Here is a 17,558-nt window from a genome sequence, read left to right on the forward strand (position 1 = left end):
GGGTGACTCTGGGCCAGTCACTTCTCTCTCAGCCTAACCTACTTCACAGGGTTGTTGTGAGGAGAAACCTAAGTATCTAGTACACCGTTCTGGGCTCTTCAGAGGAAGAGCAGGATATAGGAACATAGGAAACTGCCATATACTGAGTCAGACCATTGGTCTATCTAGCTCAGTATTGTCTTCACAGACTGGCAGCGGCTTCTCCAAGGTTGCAGGCAGGAATCTCTCTCAGCCCTATCTTGGAGACCAAGACCCAATTGGAGATCCTATCTTGGAGACCAAGACGCGACCAAGAGGTTCACACAGATGAGACAGTAAATCTCTTCTGGAAAAGTTTGTATGGTTATGTGCAAAAAGACAAGAGTATCTCTTCTAAACAGCAATGGGACAAATTGTGGAAATGGACGTCGGACGTAACCAACCACCCCATTACCTGATGTGCCTTGTAATCCCCCACCCCCGAGTTACAGTACTACCTGCATATACTTCATAACTTGTGTTTCCAAATTCTTGTGTGTAAATCTTTGTAGATATATCATGTACAAACAACCACTTTGTATATAATTGTGCTTTGGCAACGTACTGTATGCTTTGGTAGTTTGTTGGTTCAATAAAAAAATCTTGTCCTATTAAAAAAAAATCTTGTCCTATCTTGGAGAAGCCAGGGAGGGAACTTGAAACCTTCTGCTTTTCCCAGAGTGGCTTCATCCCCTGAGGAGAATATCTTGCAGTGCTCACACATCAAGTCTCCAATTCATATGCAACCAGGGCAGACCCTGCTTAGCTATGGGGACAAGTCATGCTTGCTACCACAAGACCAGCTCTCCTCTTCTATATAAAATGTAATAATAAAAATAAATACAACAGGATATGCAATTTGATGTGTAAATTGCATTATATGCAATTTATTGTGGCTGGGGATGATGGGAGCTGTAGTTCAACAAGAGCTGGAGAGCCAAGGTTGCCTATTCTTATTATGCAAAGTTAGGAACAACTTAAGCCCATTGAAATGAATGGGTTTTTAGACGCGCCTAACCTTTCGGGCTGCTTATTGGCAGCCATCGAGGCAGTAGCCATCCTCAGAAAACTTTTGCTTGCACCACTCTGCTCGGAGGCCATTGTATTTATGCGGTATCAGCAGCCCTTGAATGACAACCCACAATCCCCAAACCGATGACTTCACCATGAGTTACAAAACAATGAACACGTCACGAACATCACAGCCAAGAAAACTGCCACCAACCGGACGGAAGAGAAACCCGATAGAAGTCCCAGCAACTCCCGCCTCCCGCCACTCTCCCCCAATCCGATTCCACACCCGCTACAGTCTTTGAACGCCGGCGACCAAGCTTGGAAACCCGAGGCATCGGAGGGCGGGGTTTCTGAGATCAGCGGACCCGCCTTCCTTTGAACGAGTGCGGGCGGGGTCAACGGTGATAGGCTGTTTCTAAACGTCCGTCATCGGTTCAACACATCCCGCGGAGTGCTGCTGGCACAGAGATAAGAAAATATGAGATAACCCAACTTGTTGTCCCTAGAAAGAACTTCCGGTTTTCCATTAGCAGCCATTATTTAGTCTTTTCCCGAAACGGAAGTGAGAGCAGCCTATAGATCTTGATGGTATTTAGGGCAGCTAGGAGGTGAGAGAGGCGGTGCTTGGAAACCCTCGGCTATTGGCGTGAGGCGCGATGACGTCGCTGCAGGAGTGCGCGCGCGGGGCGGAAGCACTTCGGTGTTTACAGCAGCTGGTCGCTGGCAGAGCCAGGCCGGGCTAAGGACGCCCCGGCCAGAGCGGCGAGGAGGCCGCCCTAGCGCCCATGTGCCCCCAGCCTCCCATGGAGGTGATGGAGGGGCCCCTCAACTTGGTAAGTTGCCGCGAGGGAAGCGGAGCTCAGGGTCCACCAACTTGACGTGACCGGTCGGAGCCATTCTTCCTTCGGTCCGGCCAGGCGGTCAAGCAGGACCCGCGGCGGGGGGAGCTTCTGTTCTTGTGATCCTGACAACAGCCCTATAAGGTAGGCCAGGGTTGTTCTTCTGTTGCTGCTGAGGAAGGCTGAAGGGCTAATGGCTTGCCTCGAGGCAGCGCATGAGCTCCGGACAAGAGGTGAGATTCGCCTGGGCTACTTCCTTATTCGCCGCTCAGCCTTTTAGCCAGTACGCGACGCCCGTCGCCACGCAAGAGCGCCCACAGTGTCGCCCGGGGGAGTCTCCGCCGGTTTCCTCCCAACCTTGCGTTGTGCTGTCTGTATTTGTTCTCTTAGGCACGCAGGTCGCAGTATGAGAAGTCCAGAGCTAGTGTTTTCTCTGATAGCTATACAGAACCTCCGCCTTCTGAGAGAGTAGCTCTGAGCAGAGCTGCAGCTAGGTAATTCTGGAGTCTGGACCTAAAGGCCTTTGGAGGGGCCCCGCTGCAAGTTATGCATCATTTTTTTCCACACATAGGTTCTTGTGGGCACAAGCCACACCACCCAGGACAGACTAAAGAGACTTAGGGGCTGGGGGGGGGGGGAGGGAGCGTGAAGTCCAGGGTTAAGAGTGGCTCTGCCCTCTTTAGCCAGACAGATGATCTCTCTGGGCTTCTCAACTTAGCCCTCGCTCCTCTTTTGCTGAATCTCTCTCTTGCAGTGCAAAGCTTCGCTCAGGATTTTAACAGAAGTGTGGTTGTTGAAAAGGCTCTCCCAAAACAACCTAATTCAGTTTATACCGAAGGTAACAACATGAAGAAGGAGAGGAAGCCGAACAAAGCCAGCTCTCCTTAAGGGACCCAAGAAGGGGGCAAGCAAGTCCCCAATCTGCTCTACCCTTCCTGCCTGGCTTCTTCAGTAACGCTGCTGGCTGGCCTGGGGAGAGGGGGATGGGTGGCGGTGTAATCCAATAAACCAAACTGACTACATCTCCCACTGCCCCACGAAATGCATGTCCAGCACCTGCGCCAGGAGCAAGCAGAGCAGGCAAGAGAGCCTGGAGCTGGGTCATTTTTGGAGGTTGGAGAGGAGAGAACACCCTCTCTGCTTCCTGGGAAGAGCCAGTCACCTTCACAGCAACCTTTAAAGGGCCAGATACCAGCATACAAGCCATACACTCACTCAAGCTCTTCCCCAGATCTCAGGGTGGCCAGTGGCATGGCAACATTTAGTTACAACTTACAAGCAGAGATGTAAATGCAGGCTCCAGAAGGATATCGATCAGGCCACGGGCTGGGCTCTTGGAAAGAGAGGGGCAGGTGTTTGAGCTAACAAGTTGCAGATCCTCACCTGCAGCCCCGAAGGAGGAGTCACCAGGTGCAGAAAGAGGCAGAGCTTCGGCTGGACTCTGTGTAGTAGCGGCACCTATATGCAGACTTGCCCTGAGCCATTTTTGGAAGGGCGGTATAGAAATCAAATAAATAAATGTGTTTTCTAAGGGTGGAGTGCTGTGCTACTCATGGGTGTGGTGGGGCTGGTCAGAGGCCTGGGAGAGGAGACCGGGCTCTGCATTTTGAATCAAGACTCTAGCGCGTTCTCCTTTGCAGAGCCCCACAAAAAATCGAAGTTCTCCTTTTCTTGTACTTCATGTTGTCAGTGGCAGCAACTGGGTTGGTGAGGCTTTGAGAGAGCTGAGCCTCTATTCCGAGATTGGCTTGGAAAAGCCTCCAAAGGTAAAAGGTTCCAGGGTTAAAGCTAAGCCAGTGCCAGGGGGAAAGAGGTAGAGGGGGAAAGAGAGGCAGCGGCAGCCTGGGGAATCCCTTTTCTTTTTTCTCTTTTGGTGAGTGGGCGTGGAGCAGCGACGGGATGGGCATTGGGTGGTGGCTGGCCTCTGAGGCCATTTGGAGCCCCCCCCCGAGACTTGAGGCCATGGACCAGATCCCCAAGTTCCATGGGAAAGATCACCTCTGCTTCTGAATGCCAGGTGCAGAGGGCAAACAAGATGGAGAACTCTTTTCCTCCCAGGGGCCACCAGTTGAATTGGATACACCCTTGATATAAGCAAGCAGGGCTCTTCTCTGGTTCTTATTTTGCTTGAGAGCTGCTTTATGAAGGATGTGGGGGGGGGGGAAATGAGCCAGGACTCTACCCTCTGCCTCCCAAATTTTCCTGTCAATAGGCGCTATTGCCACAACACCACTTCTGCTTCTTGGTTGGCAACTGGGGGTGAATGGAGAAGTAACACCTCTAAGGGCCAAATTCCAAAAACCAATCCCTAGCATATATTACTTTAGAGCATTCAAAGCAGTCTTTGCAATAAACCTGTAAGGTACAGCAGTTTTGTCTTAGATCTGTGGCAGAGGATATGAGAGAGTGGTATGCCTAAGACCTCTGTATTGGTTCATGACTAAGGTGTGATTTGACCTCAGAACATCCAGCTCAATCACACAGCACCAACTCCATAAGGATCATATAGATACTAAAATGGGACCTTTGCTGGAATTTCTAACAGACTCTGCCTTATTGCCCATTCACGGCTCATATATACTTTTTCTTGCACAGGTGTAGGAAGAAATCTGTGTGTGGTTCTGTTATGTGAGGGAATAATGTATTTTGCTGTCAAGTACGTGTATGGGGGACTAATTATGAGTCACTACTGGTTTCCATAGGAATAGGGTAAGGTAAAATAGACCCATGCACAATCTTGGTACATGGGTATATGTATGTTTGCTACATTGGTATAAATGTTCTGTGTGATGCAGATCTTGGGATCTTTGCTGTTAGGACTGGAAGAAACAACTTGAAACTTACATTCATATTGGTAATGTATAACCTCTGGGCATGAGAAGCCTAATACTGAGTGGTTCTATTGGGTACACAGCAAAATGCACAGAACTTGGTAGAAGAGAGTCATTTAACTGTCAGTGAACTTGACACCATAGCTAAGAATGTAAAGAACAATTTACTTTAGCAGTGAGCCTACTATGAGAGATGGAGCTAAATACTGTCTAGTGCTGATCTGGGTATCCTTTTCAGAAGCTTCACAAAATACTTAGGTGACAGTCTAGGAAAAATTTTGGCAGTAGATCAGCAAAACTATATGCCATTTGTAAAGTTCATTGGCTGACATGATACACAGTTTAATGGAGCCAGAAGACTTGGTGGTGGGGCTGCAGCCAAGCCAGAATGCAGCCTGGATGCGTTTAAAAACCATTGCTGTGTGGATCCTCATTGTCGTGAATGGGGTAATGATGCTTGTGCAGTAGCCAGTTTTTAAAAGTGTCAGAGCTGCCTCCAGGCTTAGCGGCAGCCCCACCACAGTGTCTTCTGGCTCTGTTGGATTGTGCATCAAATCAGCCACTGTCTCTTAGGTTTAAGCAGGTAGAAACATTTTGCAGCAATTTGACAACTAAAAGTAGTGATCACATGGAGAATTGTTATGGAACTTGAGCAGAGGGATCCAACCAAGTCATGGTATTTCTGCTTATTCTTATTTATGAATGGATACCTAAGAATTCCAGAAGGTGAGAAAGCATGGAGAAAAAATTAAGCAGAGTTTGGATGAAAAGCCAGAATTGTGGAAGTTGCTGAAGAAATGCCTGAGCATAAGTTCCATTTGGGTCATACAGAAAGATAACTTCTATGGGGAAAGCTAAGATGCAAGTTAAAGTGCAAACCATTGACCTGTCCAAGCGTTTGCTTTCTAAATGTAACAGGAAGTGATGACAGAATGAGGATACCAACACATGCCAAGAAGCATGTAACAGCAGGGTTGCTTCAAAGCAGAAAACAAGTTTGGCAAAACTGGCTGAAAATATTAAATCGTGCTTGTTCCACTTTCAGCACAGTGCCAGCAGTGCTAAAGGCAGGAGCTTGTGGTTTGCCTGAGAGGAGTTGGAGGACCAATGGATAGAGCATAATTTTAAGCCTGCTTTTCTGCCTGCTCCTCCAGCACCCTATTGCTGTTCCCCAGTTCATTAGACTGAACTGGGGAGCAGAGGCAAAATCTCCCACGGCATAGCGGCTGATTTGACAAGTCAAATCAATTCTGATTTGACTTGTAGCACCCTTACCAAAATGTTGGCCACCCCTATAGTAAAGAGTTGATTTGTTAGAAATGAGTAAATTGGGATTTGGCAGCAGGGCTATAAAAGACATGTGCGTCTCATGGTATTCTGGGTTTAGATGTACCACAACTGTAAGTGCTACATGTACTGCTAAGGAGGAAAAGGATCCCTAGGCATTTGTGTGAACACTTCATGTGACATGAAAAGCCAAGGGCATGTAAAAAGGGGCAATGGAGGAGCCCTAGTTACTGAACTGGGCTCAGACTAAAGATGTAAGTTCAGAAACCAGAAAGAGTAAAAGATGTTATGTCTCATGGAAATGATTAAATAATGTCTTGCCAGAACCTGTGAGCCTCTTCAGTTGTCAGCAGTCTCCCCAGCCCTGTTGTCAGAGTGCTGGTGGTCAGACCTGGATGCAAAGCATGTCCTCTGACTCATGGCCACTTCCTCGTGGTATGATTCATTCAGTGGAGAAACTACAGCAGGATGGTTTGTATATCATAGTTCATCAATCAATTATGTATTGGGGCGATTGATATACAGTTGGTTCTACTCTGTATTGATCATGTTTGCCCCTGGATAAAGGGGGAAATGTGTTAAGGCATGGACTATAGAACTTCTTGTTGCTCAAGAGACAAAGGCAATAATGTGTTCCTGTAGCTGCAGAAGATTATTTGAGCCATTATGAAGTAACTGAAGTGTTGTATGCATAAATGGTTGACTGACTAATCCTGCATTCCCAGAGGATCTCCTTTACTGCTTCCTCCCATGTGTTTGACATGTGGTGGTTTATATGAAGGTTTGGAGAATAATTCTAGAGGAAATAGATAGATGGCCTACAGTTCAAGTTGTGTGTTCCCTCTAATAGGGAATCCCAGATGTTGTTCACCACAACTCCCATAATTCCCAGCCAAAGACCAGCAGAGCTGGGGATGCTGGGAGTTGTAGTCAACAACATCTGAAGTTCCCTGTTGGAGGGAATGCTGTTCAAGTTCTTTATTTCTGCAACTATTTCTAGAATTACTGAGTGGGAAATCTTTCTGCTACACAAATGGATGGTTCCAGTACTCCAAGGATTTTTATTTGTAACTCTTGGATTTGACCTCTTAGCAGAAGGCAATCTTGACATGTGGTGTACTAGACTACTGGGAGTTTTTGGAGTAAGCATTGGGGCTAATCTAGCACCATTCTCTTGAGAAGGAGCAATATACATTAGGAATTGATAAAGCATCAAGGGCTAAACTGATAGCATCCCCTTTACTTATATGATGAAGAAGAATATTTATGTACCATCTTCAGTTTTTAAAAATCACAGGTGATTTATGTAGCAAAAATAATGAAGAAATTGTTTCCTGTCCCAAAGTGGTTCACAACCTTGAAAACAAAAAATAACCCACAAGGGAGTCATGCATGTGTACTGGCCACTTCCAGTCTGGCACTGACCAGGGTGGCAAGGAGGTACGCTGCCACCCCGCACCAGTGGTTTTGCAGACAGCGCATGTGGGGGGAATAAACATCCCCTCTGCTCTATAAGGTAACCCCCACCGCCAAACCGGCCCAAACTCTGGAAAGGACTGCTAAACCGGTTCGTGCACATCCCTAACCAGCAACAGCCATTGAAAGGATGCTACATGGAGTGGTTCTCTGCCAGCTAAATAAGAGAGCTACCACTTTAAAAGGTACCTTTCTGTCAAGTTGCCAAGGATACATACTTAGGGCAGTTTCTGACATAGCCCATAAGTGAGTTATGCTGTCTCTTTACAAACTCTTTAACTGTGCAGGATGGGAAATAGTGCATCTCTCCCATAAGGGAGAAACATAAACTCCAAAAGTACATGCAGTTCACATATGCAGGATGGTGACAACACAAGAAGTACTAGCCTCTCTTGCTTACTCTTTTGCCACTTGTGTGTAAAACATCCAGAACTATTCATAGTAATTGTCATACTCTTAGCTGCAGCTCTTGTCTGCTCTGACTTAAAGTATTATTAAATCTAATATCTCGACTCTCTTTAAACATAGTGATTCATATCTGTGTTTTACACCAATTACTTCTGTTGCATCTTGATGCCTCTCAGCTAGCCTTCAGTAATAGGTGAGCCCTTGGTTTTACTTCCATTTGAAGGAGGTTCTAGAGGTAATACTGCATGGCGAGTCTGTATTGTCTGTTCTAGGATACTTTAAGAACTGGAGCTGACACTGAGGTGATTATGCTTTGGCAAGGTTGCCCTTCGTGCATCTATAGCAGTGCAGTTCCTTGTCATAAAAAGGCAGCAGGTGAGTAGCCCGGCTGTTTTTTACATGTGGAAATATTACCTTGGAGATATTACTGAATATGAGCACTTGGCCTCCTAAATATGTAGCTCTCAAGGTTTTTTGTTTTGTTTTTTTAAAGAAATCTCCTTTTTTTTGAAGATTAAGACTAAGGGATATTATGGTCAAACCAAAAGTAGGCTTTCAATACTACTGACTTTCGTATCCTTCTGGAATGTCTGAGGGGGTTCTGCTCCTGCCTCTGGGGCAAATTCCAGATGGTGTCCCTTGGAGATTGTTGCTCTTCAAAATGTGATTTTTAAAAAAATATGGCGTCCCTCACAGTTCCGTAATGTTTTGAGTGCTTTTTAACAACTCCATGAAAGTGCTGGGAGAGATCATCAGGAGAATTGGTGCAGGGTTTTATCAGTATGCTGATGACACCCCAATCTGTTTCTCCATGTGAAAGCATAACCTCCCTAAATGCCTGCCAGTGATGGGCTGGCTAAGGAATAACAAACGGAGCCTGAATCCAAATAAGACAGAGGTACTTATTGTGTGGGGTCGGAACTTGGAAGACAATTTTGTTCTGCTAGTTCTGGATGGGGTCATACTTCCCCCGAAGGAACAGGTACACAGTCTGGGAATGCTTCTGGACCCAAACCTCTCCCTGATATCTCAGGTTGAGGCAGTGGCCGGCCAGAGCCAACTGTATCCCTCTCTTGAGATAAATGACCTCGGAACAGTGGTATATACGCTGGCAACCTCCAGACTTGACCATGGTTTTATATTGTGTTAAGGTTTTCATTTTTGAATTTGTTTCATGTTGTAGTAAACCACCCAGAGATGGAAGTTTGGGCGGCCTACAAATTTGATAAATAAATAAAATGAAACCTGCACATTGTCAGTCTAAGCAAAAAACCATTAACTAAAGGAAATCTCCATTGTCTTTCCCAGATGTCTCTATTTTCCATCTGGACTTGCTTAATGTGACTGAACAGTTACCAATATCTGGCTCATGCTATATACACAGTCTATATGTATTCTCCTTCCCTACCCCCACCCCCACTTATTGAGGCTATGCAGTCTTTAACCAGCACTTATTTTCAAAAACTCTTTGATATTTTCTTTGAATGGTGGTTTGCTTTTTAAAAAAACAATCCCTGCTTTAGCTCCACTCATTCCTGTTGCAGGGCAGCTGTTGCTCTTTGTGCACATTCACTGAGGTGGCTGCTTGGCAGAGAAGGAATCTGCCACTTTCTCTTCCTGGAATCCGCTAACAGCCAAGTCTTGTGTTCACTGCCAGGAATTCCCCAACACCATATGTGGCAAGGAAAAAGACAAAACAGATGCACAAATCTAATTCAGAGTGCACCTCTCCAAAAACACTCACGAATAGCCACCTCATTGCTCTTAAAAAAAAAAAAAAAGTTAAATGCTGGTGGTTTTGTGCTCTTGCATCAGCCTGTCTTGGGAGGAGAACTGATCTCTAGCAGCTCTCAAGAGGGCACAGCTTCTTGCAAAGGGTCTTAGCAACAGTTCATGGGAAAACATCACTCAGTTGTATTACATTGTCACCATCTTACTTAAAGCATACTGTAGTAACATGGTAGCTTTTTGCAAAGTGTGTACATTATGGGAACAGCCTGTATGCCTCCATTTAGTGTGGATGAAAGCAGTTTTAGTTGTAAACTCTCATGGAGAAACAGCTGGAAGCACTACATACTGCTCAATACAGATGCTCATGAATAAGTTGGCGAAATAGTTTTGTCAGTGGCTGCTAGGAAGTTCCCCTAAACCATGTGAGACTATTAATGGCTGTGGACAGGAATATTTTCTGAAATTTTCAGTCTGGACTAGATGTATTGAACAAATATCAATAAATATGTTAAGATACCAGTGGGGGGGGGGGAAATCTACCACCCCTTATGAGTGCACTGTTTGCTGCTGGAGAATTAACTGGTGTTTGCTGGTCAGGGAGTTGCATGCCTCAAGGTTGTGTTGTGCACTTCTCCTTCGAATAAATTCAGCCTTTTTGATCTCCACCTATTGTCACAAAACCCACTAGGAGATAACTGATATTTAGCTTACAAATATGAAAAAGGAAGAACATGTTGCTGTATCGGGCAGTTGCTAGTACTAATCACCGGACTTGAAATGCGACAGTGGAGTCTAAAGATTGGGTTAGCAGGAAGCAGTTGTCCTTGGCCAAGCAGAAGAGAGACCCATTTTCCGTTCTATAGGGCCCCCCCTTTAAAAAAAGTCTTGTCTTGTGTGTGTGCATGTGCACTTTTTTCTTCAAATGTGAAAATGCTTAAGGCTAATGTAGCTTCTAAAGAATTGTGTTTTGGAAGTCTCTGTAAGGTGACGGCTCCCCTTGGAAGAGTCAGGTTAGTTTTACATAAAGAAAGGTGTTAATGTGATCTTAGATGTGGTGCAGTTGTGACTAGCAGTGGGTGGATTGGTCTAAGGTGGGTCAGCTGACTATGTGATGCAATAAACATACTGTGAATTTTTTAAAAAGGAAGTATTAGAAAACTTATTTTGGCAAAATTGAGAAGGAACAGCAACCGTAATGGATGCAAACTTGCCTGAACTGACTTCATAGTGATTCTGTACTAAAGTGCTAAACTGACCCTCTCAAAAGCAGAGACAGGTTGTGATTTTTGTTGTGTTAAAATCTCTACTATGGACCTACATGTCTACATAAAATTCAAAATAAGTAGGGATGCTTAAATAACACACCACTCGAGTAATAAAAGGTTTTTCTCTTTGAAGGCTCATCAGCAGAGCAGAAAAGCTGACCGTTTGCTGGCAGTGGGTAAATACGAAGAAGCAATTTCTTGTCACAAAAAGGCAACAGGTGAGTATTAATAGCCACGCTATTATTTATGGAAACATGACCCTCAAACTATTCATCTACTCAGGGGCACTTAGACAAGGTACAGATGAAGCTTGATAACCTGGCATGTGGTGGTCCTGTCTGGGACAAAACCCTTTTAGGTACCTTGCATCAAGTCCCAGGATATGAGAAGGAAGTTAGTTACCAGAATACATACAGGGAAATAATACTCAAAGCCCCAGGTAACTGTAGAGACTCAATAATCAAGGACATAATAAAGTTAAATGAAAATCACACCTCAGTAAGAAAGGGCTCTCAACGATGACTAAGTGGCTGCCAGCACTGCAGTTTTAACAGTAGCTTTAAGAAGCTTGCTTGTAAGAAAAAAAATTTCCAGTCTTTTGGCAGCATTACTTGAGAGCAGGAGCCCCTCGCGGTCGGTCAGCCGGGGGTGGGGGGAAGAGTACTGTCTTGCTTTCATGGCTGTTCATTCTATTCTTTGATATTGTAACAGGTTCATAATCATATATACATTTAGTGGGACTGCATATCTGTAGTGGGTCTGTAGTTTTGAGTGTATATACGGAGTTGCAGCCCTTTAGGGTTCTCTATGGCCTAAACATTTCACTTTTTGTTTTACACAGCATATCTTTCAGAGGCTATGAAGTTGACAGAATCTGATCAGGTGAGATTTCACGGCTTAAATTACAATGACAACACCTCTAGGAGTGACTTACTCTCTTCAACCATAAAAATCCACTAGGAACCCTTTCCACTGAATTACAGTCTGAAAATGCTAGATGCAGTAGGGGAATGAGAAGGTTGGATGTCAGCAAAGAGGCATGATGTGAGGATGGAGATGTGTAAAACACATTTGCTTAGCTGCTTATCTATTGTCAATTGCCAAAATCTATAGAGTGCTAAAATGATTTGTCTTGTTCTATAGGGACCTATCCAGGAGGTTCTTGTAGAGTGACTGGCAGATTCCTTCCCTTTTAAAAGGGCTACGTGAGGTTTACTGCCTCCTTTCCTGTAATCCGTTTTAGTAATTGGGTCAACAGAGGAAAGTATTCATGCCTCAAAGCCTCTCTTACTTCACCAGTAGATCGTGCAAATATCATGGTCACATGCATGAATACCATTCATACTTGTTACACATCAAAAGGTAGCTTTGGTGGAGGAGACAAGCTGCTGGTCCCATTGTGGGTAGCTTTTGTTGTAAATCTAGTTTTAAAGCAAATTTGATAAATGGGCCAAAGTATTTAGGTGAGCTTCAAGCTTAGAAAACATCAGTCCAGAGATTAAGTGATTGTAGATGGAGAATCTAATTAGAAAGAATCATGCTTCCTTAGAATCAAACACTAACTGCTGTTCAGCATCTGTTACACAAGCACCACAATTAAACCGTTGTGGTAAAGGTAAATTCCACTTAAATTTCTAACATGCTGATTATTGAAACACTGAATTTCAGTAGAGGTGTCCTTGTTCTGAGGTTTTTTGTTTTTGGCAGTGTAACGGGAGGGGGCGGGGAGTTAGCACAAGACTTGTGGAAAGTGTGTAGAGAGAAGATATGTTTGGAAGTCTAAAATGAGTACCTGTTCAGTTCCTCTCATGTAGTTAGACAAGCATTTCACAATTACATCTCAGGTTAACAAAAAACCACTTTCCGGGTGTGAAGCATCCAGGCGAAATTCAACCTTTATCATCTTTGAACAGGCCCAGCTATCATTGGAATTACAAAGGGAGAGTCATTTGAAACAGATACTACTTATCCAAGAGCGATGGAAGAGGGCAAAGCGAGAAGAAAGGCTAAAAACTCAGCAAGCTGTAGATAAGGATAGTGCTGCTCACTTGCAAGTTTCTTCCAGACAGTCAGCTGAGGAATCTGATGACCAAAATGTGGCACCTCCTGCCAGTCTGCGGTACAACCCCTCCCCAGAGAAGGACGTGCAAGCAATCCATGATGTCTTTGATAGGGACCCAGATACACTACTGTTTCTGCTTCAGAAAAGAAACGATCCACTGGAAGTATGTGTTAGAAGCAAAACTCCAAAGGATGACAAGACAAAAATGGAGGAGCAAGCCACCAAAATTACAGAGCTAGAACGGCACGTGCAAATTCTTTTAGCTGACAATGAGAGATTAAGGCGAGAGAACAAACGGCTGGAAGCAGAGAAGGCCAGGCTCCTAAAATCTCCCTTAGAAAAGGAGCTGGATGTGGATGCTGACTTTGTGGAGAAGTCAGAATTGTGGGGTCTTCAGCAGCATTCAGAAACAGCTGCTACATCAGCCTCAACTTGGCAGAAATTTACAACAAATGCAGGGAAGGCCAAGGACATTCCAATACCCAACCTTCCTCCACTGGACATTCCATCCCCTGAGCTCCCTCTCTTGGAGCTCTCAGAGGATATACTGAAGGGACTCATGAACAACTAAGTGGAGACCACAATGTATGCTCACGTGTAATTCAGCAGAATCCAAAAAGGGAAAGCCACCAATACAGCTGTGATCCAAGGGAAGAAACAACGATACCCTTAGTTAGGGAGAAAATGTTAGTGACTTGGTCACTGTGAAAAATACGCACGATATTGAATTGGTTGACTGAGCTTACAGTTTACCATCGTTGGTAAACGCTAAGCTCTGTGTTCCCCCCCCCCCCCCTAAGCCAAATGACTGATGGGGAAACTTTCAAGTAACACCATTATGCAGGGTTTCTAGGCCTGTTACACATAGCATACCTCTCTAATGCCAAAAATAATGCAATTCCTAAGTGGTAAAGGCCAGAGGATGACAATTTTGGCACTAGAGGACACTTTTAATCATGTATTCAATTGGTATTTGTTTTAATTATGCACAAAATGCATCAACAGACTGGATGTTGCTTCTGTTCCTCTGTAAGATGGATCTATGTGCCACAATTCTGCACTCCTGACATAAAATGTAATTTCAGCCAATCAGGAGAAACATTAAATTCCCATTTTTCTGAAGGAACCAAATTGTTTAATTTTTATTTGTTTACATAATCAGGGTGCTTCATTAATATGTATTTTCTGTATAAAACTACTAGGCATTGTTTTGAACAAATACACAAGGAAGAATAATCCTTGGTGCATGAATGGAAATAATGGTAGTTGCCAGAACTTGATTGAAAATAAAATGTTTCGGGTCTGTTTTGAATCTAATGGTTCATTTGAACATAACTCTGTTAGTGATCCTTTTAACTGGAGATGATAGTGGTTGAAGCTGGGCCCATCTACTTGCACACTCACTGAACTATGCTCCCTCGCAAAAGCTTTTACTGAGGTGACGGCACTGTCATGATTACCAGCTTTTAACGGTCACAGAGGCAGGGGGAAGGAGAAAGGGCATGTATGTATGCTTACCTAAGTTACGAAGAAGTAATATTTAGCACTATGAAGAAACTACACTAGCAAGTCCGAGTTCTTTCAGTGGAAGAAATAGCACCAGGGCCATAAATGTGTACACAGTTCAGTTGTAGCTGGACTACATAAATGCACAGTAACTGAACTATGTTCTGTCCCTCTGTTATACACCTAAAGAAATAGAACGTCAGCCCTCTGAATGCAGAATGATTGAACCCAGAGGTGCACCAAGGTAATTTGGGTGCCCAGATCGCCGAGCCATGAGGGCCCCCCAAAACCTCCTTTGTGGGGCCTGCCCAGCCAAACCTCTGCTGTTTATTTAAACTCTCACCATGGCTGCAGGAGTGGGAAGGGGAGCAGTCCTTCTGCCCCCCTCCCCCGCTCGGCAGCGCAGACCAGGAGCAACACTTGGCCCGTCCAGCCAGGCCAGCAGTTTAGATATTGTTGCAAGTCCGTGACATGACAGGGTTGTGATGCTCTCTAAACTGGGCAGGCCTGCCTCGCAGTTGGTTAAAGATGCTGGCCCCAACACATGGGCCGAGCATCGTTCCTGGTCCCCACTGCTAGGGGAGTGGGGGGAGAAGAGAGAACTGCTCTGCTCCCCACTGCAGTCACTCCTTGGCCCTGTGAAGTTTTTTTAAAAAACACACACACAGAGAGCTGAGGTTTGGCGGTGTGGGTTGGCTGGAGGCCCCTGGCCATTTGGAGCCCCCTCCCCGCTGCACTTTGGAGCACCAGAGTGGGTGCCCAAGGTCCTGGGGTTAGCGCACCTCTGACTGAACCTGCACTAGCTTTTTTAAGGCAGGGCAGGGCAGGGCAGGGCAGCAAGAACTGTACTTATGGACCTCTCTGTGAAGGAGCTGTAGCTCATCTTCCTTTAGGTGTGCACTGGAGATGAAGGGTTTATACCTTCTACTCTATGAATTTAACCACTAGCCAAGTAAGATATCTACATCTTCTATGAAACTGGGCAGAGCTCGATATAGCATTTTATTTGCTTTAAACAGCTGGATGTAGAATAGCAGTGTGTATGTAGTGGACTAATAGTCTCAACTGTTGCCATTCCCTAATCCTCTTCCAGTTGGCTAGCTGCAAGCTTGGGCTAACACATTGCTTCTGTCAAGAATAACTCCTTTTTAGACTTGGGGTGGGTGATTTGAACCTCCCACTTTTTCTGCAAGGGTAGGGGTTCTCATACCTTTTCACATCTGCCACCCTCCTGATTTCGGCACTGTATGTTCAAACAGGCAGACACTATTTTTCTAATTTTACTAGACTTCAGGCTAGTATAGGCAGGGAGCAGAAGGTTAAGAATAAGATTCTAGCAGATGTAGATGCAGGTAATCTAGACTTGAAACCTTGAAGAACTCTTGGATGCTGGCATCTAATTAAGCCTTGTCAGTACCTAAAGTACTGATGTACAAAGAGTGCCATCTGGTGGAAAATGTACATCTTTTCTGGAACACATTGCTCTGCAAATCTAAACTTAAAACCCCAATTTGCAAACTCTGATTGTGCTCCCTAAAATACACGTAATACTACCAAAAATGTAAGGGGGAAGGTTATAGTAGCTGGGCAAAGTGTTTTTGAATTAAGCTATGTTCATTAGTGATCAATGAGAACCCCACAAAAAGCTTGAGGCACTTCAGAGTTGCTCTAGAACACAACTTAAAACACACTACTCTGATTTTGAAAAAATAATGGATCAAGCTAGTTCCTTAAACACTCAGATCTAAAAGGTAGAAGTTGGGAGCAAGTGGCAGCTACAGTATCTTATGTTGCTCCCATGCAGCCAAGACCTCTGAGGTGAACAATACAGGTCATATTGATACTTTATTTTGGTCTTGCCAATAGCTTGTTTTACTAGGAAACAGTCTTGGCACATTGAAATCTATAGATAACTGCCTTCAGAATAAGGCTTCTCTCTCTCCTCTCCCAAGTATTCTGAAGTTGTAAAGTGGATTAGCTAAATTAAAACAAACATTCTTTTCCATCTTGGGGACAGGTGCTAGGAATTGGCTCCAGGGTTTAGAAAAGGTTCTGCAGATATGGTACAGATCTAAGAATCACAAATCTGTTCAAGGTGCAAGTTGACAAAACAAGGGCAGATGGTATTTAAACCATTTTGCTGGATTGTAGATCTATGTGGACAGCTGTTGCACATAATTTAGAATTCTCAGAAACTACTACACTTAAGCATGGGATCATACATTGGTTTATTTTCAAAGCATTTGCTTTTCTACAGCAAGCAGTTGTTGGGGAACACAGAAATAGTTTCTCTGTGTATAGCACACCTGCTTTGTCAAAACAAGTCACACTATCAGAGGAAACAGTTGATGCTATCTGTGCTTCCTTGGGACCTGAACACGAAGAACTAAGTTTTCATGGAAAGTCATGTTTTGGATTTAATCTAATAAATAGAATCTATTTCTATGTTTTCTCAGAAGCAAGCATTTGGAAGGATAAGGGTGAGAATTAATCATTAAAGGAAATAGAAGAATATGTAGGGGAGAAACAAACCTGTTATGCCCATGTGCCTCTCCTTTCCCAATCATGCTGCACAGTTGTGTCCCCCACCCCACACAAAAAGCTGGATAGAGTGCCACAACACTTCTGTCTCTCTTGCTATTTAAAGCCAAGAGAAGCAGCTGACTCAGACCTCTAGTGCTCATTCAAGTATGTAGACTGCTCTGTTGCAGTCCTGCAGGTGCATGCATTCTGTCCCCTGGCCTTAAAAAAAGGAAGAGAGTTAATAGGAAGGGACAGGAACATGAAGTACAGAAAATGAGATATAAGGGGAAAGAATTTATTTTTGTTGTTTAAAGAATACTTAACAGGAGGGCATGCTAGAAAACAAGTGCTGATTATCTTCATCTTCTCAACACATTTACAGGTCTTGTGGTAGCAAGCATGATATGTCCCCTTAGCTAAGCAGGGTCCACCCTGGTTGCATATGAATGGGAGACTTAATGTGTGAGCACTGTAAGATAACCCCCTTTGGGGATGGAGCCACTCTGGGAAGAGCAGAAGGTTCCAAGTTCCCTCCCTGGCAGCATCTCCAAGATAGGGCTTAGAGAGATTCCTACCTGTAATCTTGGAGAAGCCGCTG

General features: G+C 44.5%; 1 protein-coding gene across 2 annotated transcripts; it reads left to right on the top strand.

Moving 5' to 3' along the window:
- The first annotated feature begins 1,638 nt into the window (after positions 1-1,638).
- NRBF2 (nuclear receptor binding factor 2) lies at positions 1,639-14,243 on the top strand. 2 transcript variants are annotated; one of them, XM_053309759.1, is made up of 4 exons: positions 1,639-1,865; positions 11,003-11,087; positions 11,711-11,751; positions 12,714-14,243. In XM_053309759.1, the coding sequence occupies exons 1-4, from the start codon at positions 1,818-1,820 to the stop codon at positions 13,500-13,502; spliced, it is 963 nt and encodes a 320-aa protein (XP_053165734.1). In that variant the 5' UTR covers positions 1,639-1,817; the 3' UTR covers positions 13,503-14,243. The 2 variants fall into 2 exon arrangements, with proteins under 2 accessions (XP_053165734.1, XP_053165735.1); XM_053309760.1 differs by having other exon boundaries at positions 1,653-1,865; positions 12,783-14,243.
- The last annotated feature ends 3,315 nt before the right edge of the window (positions 14,244-17,558 follow it).

Source organism: Hemicordylus capensis, chromosome 3, assembly GCF_027244095.1.
Source record: "Hemicordylus capensis ecotype Gifberg chromosome 3, rHemCap1.1.pri, whole genome shotgun sequence".
NCBI classification, from domain to species: Eukaryota; Metazoa; Chordata; class Lepidosauria; order Squamata; family Cordylidae; genus Hemicordylus; species Hemicordylus capensis.

Bases quoted from the DNA above. Each gene is read 5' to 3' on its own strand.
- NRBF2 (XM_053309759.1), top strand. From the start codon at position 1,818: ATGTGCCCCCAGCCTCCCATGGAGGTGATGGAGGGGCCCCTCAACTTG. The intron at 11,088-11,710 runs GTGAGTATTAAT...TGTTTTACACAG, and splicing joins TTGTCACAAAAAGGCAACAG to CATATCTTTCAGAGGCTATG. The intron at 11,752-12,713 runs GTGAGATTTCAC...ATTACATCTCAG, and splicing joins AGTTGACAGAATCTGATCAG to GTTAACAAAAAACCACTTTC.